Source organism: Rattus norvegicus, chromosome 3 (genome assembly GCF_021556685.1).
Source record: "Rattus norvegicus strain SHRSP/BbbUtx chromosome 3, alternate assembly SHRSP_T2T, whole genome shotgun sequence".
Taxonomy (NCBI): Eukaryota; Metazoa; Chordata; class Mammalia; order Rodentia; family Muridae; genus Rattus; species Rattus norvegicus.
The window spans coordinates 56,910,198-56,918,796 of record NC_141536.1 but is presented as its reverse complement, the minus strand read 5'-3'; the positions used below and the strand labels follow the sequence as shown (position 1 = coordinate 56,918,796).

Below are 8,599 nucleotides of genomic sequence, written 5' to 3'. Positions count from 1 at the left end.
GTCCCCATAATGCCGTGAAACTGATGAGTTACTGAGCGAAGCACTCAGGGAAACTGGTCATTTCAGTTAATTAGCTGCTCATTTTAAAGTCAGGTCTTTGCGAAGTTGTGTACAATTGGGTTTTGATCAGATTCGAGGCTCCCCCGACTCCTCTCAAATCATCTTTACCCTGCCAACTTTGTGTTCTTTTCTCTCACATTCTCCCAGTCCAATTTTTCTGGCCTTATGTTCCTGGACATGTGGCCCTCCCCTGCAGCATGGCTGACACACCGTAAGCACCGTATGTTTCTTTTAACTTACTGCTGTATTCTTCCAAACCTTTTTAAATTTATTTTCTCATACAATGTATTTTGATCATGTTTTCGTCTTTTCTAGTTCTCCTAGATCCCTCCTACCTCCTTACCCCTTACCCACCCACTGAACTTCATGTTATCTCTCTCTCCCTCCCCCTCTCAAAACAAACAAAACAAAACAAAAACAGAAAGTCAAAACAAGCAAAAAAAACCAAAATCCCAAAACCCCAAAAACCAAAACCAACCCCCACCCCAAACCCTATAGAATAAAAACTGTCAAATCCAAACAAAATGTCTGCAACAAAGTAAAACAAAAATGGAGGGAGGGTTTTTTTTTCTTGTTTTATTTTGTTTTGCTTGCTTGCTTCTTTGGTTTAGGCAGAATCTCTTTACATAGCCCTGGGTGTCCTGAAACTCACTGTATACACCAGGCTGGCCTTGAACTCACAGAGATCTGCTTGGCTCTGCTTCCCAAATGCTAGGGTCAAAGGCTTGCACAGCTATGCCCTGCTTATCACCACTTTGATTTTCCTCCTGTGGAATCAGATGCCGGGTCTGGACTCTAGGTACTCACGTTTATACTCCTTCACTCCGTATTGGTTCCAATTCTGATATTTTTCATGGGATAAAACTGAATCCAATCTATTTACTTGGGCACTGAAACGCAAAGCCCTGTAGAGGATTAAAAATGGCTTCAAATATTTTGATATTCTTTCCACTGAGACACTGCCTCTTTGCCCCTGCTCTTGAATATAGAGTGATTTGGGAAATGCCTTGATCAATAGACTAAATGTTGCTGTGCTGACTTAGGGTCCTCAAACAACTAAGCCTTCTACTCCTTTCTCACAAGGCACTGAGTGGGAGGTCTGGGATGCCGTATGGGAAGGTCAACTCTGATGATCACCACGCTGGAGTGAGGCTATGGGCAGCCACCGTGTACCACAGCCCCAGAAGAACACAGCCATTCCCTAAAGAGACTGGACTCATGAAAAAAGCCATCTAGAATGCTCTGGAAGCACCCCTCCCCCCAAAGCCAAGTACCATCACTATATGGTCAGAAGATTCATTCTGCCAAGCTCAACTCCAATTTTTAACTCAAAACTTACGAGGTGTACTGGTGACTGCCTTCAGTGCCTAAGCCTCCAGGGAAGAGCTGTAGTTTTGTTAGGGTCTGAACTCTCACTCTGCTCTGAGACATTGAAGCGGCAAGTGAGCCCATGCGGATGAAGAGTTTGTTAGTGCTGGGCTGCACACGCAATAAACACGAAGCAAGTCCAACTGTTATTCACAGCCTATATCAATCCCTCGATTCCACTCCCCGCATCACCGCATGAATCAATCAATAGGGATATATATGGCGGATACTGTTAAGCAGTGGTCCCTTCAATATCAAACACTGTCTCCTGCAAGTTTGGAAACTTTGTTTCTTGAGTTGGTGTCCGTGAGTACAGATGAAAGACATGGTCTAGCTTCCATGTAGCTGGGTGGAGTCACACAGCTAAGTTACATGCTCACACCGCTTAAATAGAAGCCACGGAGTACCTTCTAGGTACTTCTTCTGTTCATAGTACCTGGAGCATAAATATGCTGACTAGGGCCCAAATCCTCCATCTTATCCTGTATTAATGAGGTCTCTGTTCTTAGGTTGGGATGCATCAAGAGAGAAGAACGGCAGACCCTGGGCACTGCCTTCACAGTCCTGGATTCTGTTTTCTGGGTGTTTTCATATGAGCGAAAGAATGTTGAGGACTCGAGGTTGTCTTGGTTAGTTTGGTCTTGGTCAAACATAGTATTAGTTAACTTTCCATTCCTCCAGTGTGTGCATTGGTACCGATGATAAGGCAGACAAAACATAGTCCTTCCTGTTCCCTTCAGCTCTTAGTCCTGAGGAAGATTGGGTGAAAAGAATAACGAAGGGATATGGGCAAAATGTTTCGTATGCCGAGTAAAGTTTGCCCTTGGGTTATTCAAATGCCGATTTCTCTGTCCTCTTGTCTTGTTTCAGACAAGCCACAGTATTGTAATGTTTTTACCAAGAACCTCCTGTCTCAAGTATGTGTAAATAGTTCTTACCATTTATTCTCTGCCTTGCCAATGCTGATCACTCAATGGCTGGACAGAATAGCGAGTAGGTTGGGGTGTCCACTAGTGAGAGGAAGGAGAGAGGGAGAGGGGGATGAGATGGGAGGATGGAGGAATTAGAGCCATGAAAGAAGGGTCTGGGGGCTGGGGATTTAGCTCAGTGGTAGAGCGCTTACCTAGGAAGCACAAGGCCCTGGGTTCGGTCCCCAGCTCCGAAAAAAAGAACCAAAAAAAAAAAAAAAAAAAAAAGAAGGGTCTGAAGAGCCAGGTCAATAATAATGGGGCTGGGAGGTAGCCAGATTAGCATAGAAGTTTCAGATACAAAATTTAACTGCTCAGCTATTGAGGTACAGTTTTAAATAAATCTTGGATTCTCTGTGAAGTTATTGGGGATTAGCATGAGGTAAATAAATACAGCCTATCCACTTGATTAATTCACGGTTTATAGTTTATATTAAGAGTAATTCCTTTACAAAGGGATACTGACAAGATGGGACAAATGTCCACCTCACATCTCACTATTCAGGGACCCTTCCTCATCATCTCACCTTGCCTTCACGGTGGTCCTGTGAAATAATGGCGGTCAGTATTGCTTAACACCGTCTTAGAAAAGGAGGGAGTGGTTCAGAAAGTCTAGGACATTTGGTTAGGGTTAGCATGGTGAAAGGGAAGCCCCAAATCTATGGCATTCTTCTCTAGTCTTGGCCATTCACCATTTCTGCTACTTCATACTGCAATAAGGAGGGCGCCGTGGACGTGAACTAATGAGATGACTTCCTCTAGGCTTTGGTGGATTAGTAGCTATTGAAAGACATAGAATGGGAAAGAGGGAAGGAATTCCAGGAGGTGGGAACGTGAGCAGAAGTGACCCAGGACAGCCTGAGTTATACAGGGAGGCTCTGTCTTGAAACACGCCCCGCCCTGACCCGGAAAAATTTCTTTACTTCAAAAAAAAAAAAATAACAAAACCCAAGACCAAAACATGTGTGGGTGTTTTTTTGTCTGCCTGTATGTCTGCTCAGTGTCCTTAGAGGCCAGGGGGCATCACTGGATCCCCTGGGATTAGAATTACAGACAGTTCTAAACTAGCAGGGATTAACTGCTGTTAACCGCTGAGCAGTCTCTCCGGCTCAGGGCCTGAGATTCTTGCACACCTTTCATGTATGGAGCCGCACTACCCAGAGCTTACCTTCAGCTCTCTGCTGGAGTGTTTGCACCACGCTGCTGATACAGTAATGAGAGGACAGGAGGATGATGTGGCATTTGGTGACCAGGCCTGAATCTAGGATCTTCCACTACCGCCCCTTTTCCAGTGAGCACTCATCCTGGCTCCAAGCCAACCATGTGCGAGAAAAACTTGAAATTCAAAGCATCTAGCCACTCGCGGCTTCATGGTGGTGAGCCTTTCAGAAAATGAGACGTCTCACAGCACTGTAACAGCTCTTTCATGCCCCATGGCCAAATCCCAACCACTTTCCAGGCGTAACTTCTTGACGCTTTCTTGCATTCCTCCTCCGTACTCTCTTCTTGTAGCAAGTTGCCGAAAGCTGTCTTTATTCCAACATGCCCCTATGCTATTTGAACCTCTCTAACCTGCTTCATACATCTCTTAGATCTACAGAGCTTGGCACAGCCATGCATGTACAGCATACAAGAATGGAATATGTGATTAATATATCGGCGACATGGTCATAAGCTAAAGTCACCCGAGTAAGGAGCCAACTGAAGAGGAGTCCTGATTGCCTTCATGTGGGAAGACCGCCTCCCGGTGGGCGGTGCCTTCTGTGGGCTTGCTGGAAGGAGGGCGGTCTGCTTTGCCCACGTGGCTTGCTTCCTGCATCAGAGTAGGTTCAGCCTGTTGTTGCTGCTGTGATTCTTTGGCTGACGTTAGAACTAGTGTTGCCAGGCTTTAATCTTGGACGTAAAGACCTGCAGCTCTCTAAGAACCTCACAGGTTCTCGGTGCCAGGTCGGGACGACTGAGGCACCTAGCCGTGAGGACTGAGCCTCTCAGATCTGAGACAACTATTGTTACTACTTTAACGTAAGCTAATTTAATAAATTATATTATTATGTTTATTTATATAATTAAATTTTATAAATTATATATGTAATTCATAGAAAATTATAAGCAAGGGGTTGGGGATTTAGCTCAGCGGTAGAGCGCTTGCCTAGCAAGCGCAAGGCCCTGGGTTCGGTCCCCAGCTCCGAAAAAAAAAAAAAAGAAAAAGAAAATTATAAGCAAAACATATAAAAGTATACATAAATATAACTAATATAATATATTATGTATAAACAATTATATCCATATATTTATTATATAATATTATAATATAAACATACAATATATAATATTTACATATTCAAACATATAATATTTACATATTTAAATATATAATATAAACATATTATATAATATGCAATGTTATATATAATGTATTATATATAAATATATACATAATATATAACATATATAATACATGTAAATATATAAATGTGTATGAATAATATATAACCCAAACCATATATAAATATAATATATAATGTTATATATTATATAACATATAAATAAGTTTATAATTATATAAAAATATATAAAGATGGCTTAGCAGGTACTAAGTCAATCAGGTGCCTACAGTCAAGGTTGATGCTCTGAGAGCTATGTCCAGGGCCCATGTGGTGGAAAGAGAGAACCAACTCTCACACATTGTCTCCTGTTCTACTCAAACATATTATGGCACATAACATGACACATGAACACATAAATAAATAGACAGATAACTGTAATTAATTATTTTGAGACAAGGTCTCACTATGTAGCCCTGGCTATCTATCTATCTATCTATCTATCTATCTATCTATCTATCTATCTATCTATCCACCTATCCATCTCAGGAGAGCCCTGACTGATACAATTGAGATAAAAAGAGAAACAAAAAAAAAAAAAAAATGCCTAAAACAAACGGAATGTTTTCCTCAAACGTGTTTGTCTCTTATCACCTTTCTCAGTTTGCATAATAATTATATGATGTTGAATCAAGCAAGAAAATGGAAAACGCAGCTACACAAGGTGAGAGACACTTGTCAGCTCCATGTTTATCTAGCCAACACTGAGGGCAGAGTTGGTAAGACAAAGACAGTCAGGGTCACTGGAGGTGATGTCCTCTCAGCCTTTAGGAGTGTGGCTTCCGGAGTCTGAGGAAGGCCTGCAGTGCTTACAGAGAAACCCTTGGGCACGGCAGCTTTGGGGTTCTTCCACCAAGGTGAGCTCTTTAAGTGGGAATGGGGCAGAGCTGGAGGGAAACCTGCACTTTTCCTAGATTGACGTGTCTAGCTCATGAATGCTCATGGTGGGAAAATCCACTGTTGTTCTAGTCTCAAGAAAACCAAGTTCCAGTGAACTCAGGGTTTTCCTGTATCGATGTGAAAGAAAAATTCTCCGGTGATGGCTCATGTACAGGGTTCAGTGCCAAGAGAAAGAGAGAAACAAAAACCAGGCAAATAACAAGAAGTGTCAGATCAATCCGGCTCTGATTTTATCCTCCCAAAAGAATTCTCTGCCAATAATTGATTTATAAATAGTTCTCTTCACAGGAACCCATACTGTGCTCAGTGTGTTTATCCTCTGTGCGGAGACTCAGTTAATATGTGGCATCTGAAGGCTTTTGCACATTACACACTCTTGTTCTTAGCAAGTGGACAGGCCGGGTGTACACCTCTTCTCCTTTTCTTTGCGGGTTTAAATGAAATCATTGGCCCCCGCTTACTTCTCTCAATTTTATTTTCCCATTAGGAAAGAAGACGGCTCGGATGAATGTGCGGGAGGAAATGCACCAGGAAATCCCAAGCAGGGCGCAATCAGTCACCATTAATGCTCGGAAGGATGAAAGCTACTTGAAGAAATACAGCCACTTATGGACGGACGGTAAAATTGAATTCATGAAGCAGTGCCTTCTCCATGGGCGATTTCTCGGAGCTGAAGCCCCAGAATTGCACGCTGGCTGTGAGTGTCAGGCTTCCCCTCCACAGTTAGCACACTTTAAAGAACAGGTATTGGATTTTAGCTGAATCTGGCACCATTGTTTTCAACTAGACAGACAGATGTTAAACTATAAAATATTTTGAGATACAAAGCTCTTGCATTAGGAGATATTTCCCCCCTCTTCTAGAGTCATTGTCTATGAAATATCATGTGAATGAATTGACTACTTTAAAAATGGGAAGACATTTAGTAGATAACTTCTAGTTGGCCTTTTTAAAAAACAAAGAAGGGCTGGAGAGATGGCTCAGTGGTTAAGAGCACTGATTGCCCTTCCAGAGGTCTTGAGTTCAAATCCCAGCAACCACATGGTGGCTCACAACCATCTGTTATGAGAGCTTATGCCCTCTTCTGGTGTGTCTGAAGACAGCTACAGTGTACTTATATATAATAAATAAATCTTAAAAAAAAAAACAAAGAAAAATGTAATAAAAGTGGAGTTTGATATTTAAGGAACATTTGCTTAAATTAACCAGGTAGCCTATAGGTAGAGTAATTTGAATCTGATGAAGGAGGGTTGGGATAACACAAATTGTTTGATGAGAGCATCCTCCTAGAATTCTAGTGTAACTCAAATAATAAGTATTCTAACGCATTTCTTGTGTGCTTATTTTTAGCCTCATATTCTGTAAGCTAACAGGGAGTTGCTTTCATGCATGTGGAATGCAATTCTCTCCCTGTACAAACGTGACACGATGCTCGCCCCTCTGCTTTGATTGCATTTGCGCGTTCATTAATGTATCGAAATGTGTAGCATCCCCCAAGTTTTTACAGGCTTGTTCCTAATTAGCGGTTGGCATGTTCTCACATCCCATATCAGGACAGCCAGCCAGGGCTAGTTAGTTACACAGAAAAAGTTACACAGAGGAAGGGAAGAGGGATTTCTGCTTACTTGGTTCCGAGGGGGGCGGGGTCTGTTCAGTTTCAAGTGGGCTGAATGGAGAGCCCGGACGCTGTAGGCAGGAGCCCTCTGCGTCTGCTGCTTGAGCTACTGAACTAAAATGTCCAAAGAGATTTATGCAGGCATCAGTCATATTCCTTCAGAAAGAGGTTTCTTCTACAAGAAACAATAGACATCTCTCTTCGTAACTGGTCCCCAAACTATAAAGCAAAGAGACTCTTGGGCACTTAAACGTGGTCTGGATATTTCCAGTGTACTTTTAAGGTCTGTCAGTGATGTTGTGGTAGAAAGGTCTACAATAAGGAAATGGCTTCTTATTTTTCTTAGTCCCTGTCATCTGATATGAGTGAATTAATCAGAGGGTATTTCCTCAAAGGGCTTAAGTCTAATAATTATGCAGTCTGTCTTTGCAGCCAATCAGGATATGCTTACAAGGCTTAAAAAAAAATCAGAAGTTAGAAATAAGTGCACAGGGCTAGTAGTCAGTAAAAGAGAGAAAACTTGTCAAGTTAAACAAAATGTTTGAAATCCTATTTTTGTTTTTATGGATTAACGAGTGGAAAGAATCACTTTGCATTTGCTTTGTGTATCCTCATTCCCTGTCTGATAGGGTTTATATGTATATCCAACGAGATAAGCTCATGGACCTTAAAAACTTTTCATTTAAAACCTTTTTTTGAGTTAGGTTCTTATTATGTGTTCAGGTCTTGGAACTCATAACCTTCTTGACTCAGCCTTCTAAGTGCCGAAATTAGAGATGTGTGCCACCAGTCCCAGATAAAACGTCGTTCAAAAAATTTTAAGCGGGTTGGAGAGATGGTGGTTAAGAGCACTCACTGCTCTTCCAGAGGTCCTGAGTTCAATTCCCAGCAACCACATGGTGGCTCACAACCATCCCTAATGGATTCTGATGCCCTCTTCTGGTGTGTCTGAAGACAGCGACAGTGTACTCACATATATAAAATAAAAATAAATCTTTAAAATAAAAAATGTAAATGCAATTAAATGAAAATGATTTGGTTGGCATTCCTTTCTGATAATAGTTGCATCCCCATCCCAACTATTATTATTAATTATTATTATTATTACTGTTATTGTAGTAGTTTCAATTTTCATGTGTATGGGTGTTTTTTTCTGCATGTATGTTTGTGTACCATGTGCATGTAGTGCTCAGGAGGCCAGAAGAAGATGTCAGATCCCCTGGGACTGGAGTTACAGATAGTTGTGAGCAGCCTTGTGGGTTCTGGGAAATGAACCCAGGTCTTCTAGAAGAGCAGTCAGTGCT

The 8,599-nt window shown here is 41.7% G+C and overlaps 1 protein-coding gene across 4 annotated transcripts; it reads left to right on the top strand.

Annotated features, from left to right (window-relative positions):
* Nucleotides 1-627: 627 nt before the first annotated feature.
* Nucleotides 628-8,326, top strand: LOC102555817 (dynein heavy chain 17, axonemal-like). 4 transcript variants are annotated; one of them, XM_087654926.1, is made up of 4 exons: nt 628-2,510; nt 2,629-3,772; nt 6,168-6,424; nt 8,019-8,326. In XM_087654926.1, the coding sequence occupies exons 2-4, from the start codon at nt 3,718-3,720 to the stop codon at nt 8,067-8,069; spliced, it is 363 nt and encodes a 120-aa protein (XP_087511052.1). In that variant the 5' UTR covers nt 628-2,510; nt 2,629-3,717; the 3' UTR covers nt 8,070-8,326. The 4 variants fall into 4 exon arrangements, 2 of the variants coding, with proteins under 2 accessions (XP_087511052.1, XP_087511051.1); XR_015683584.1 differs by lacking the exon at nt 628-2,510 and having other exon boundaries at nt 3,463-4,418; XR_015683585.1 differs by lacking the exon at nt 628-2,510 and having other exon boundaries at nt 3,510-4,418; nt 6,168-6,377; nt 8,019-8,325.
* The last annotated feature ends 273 nt before the right edge of the window (nt 8,327-8,599 follow it).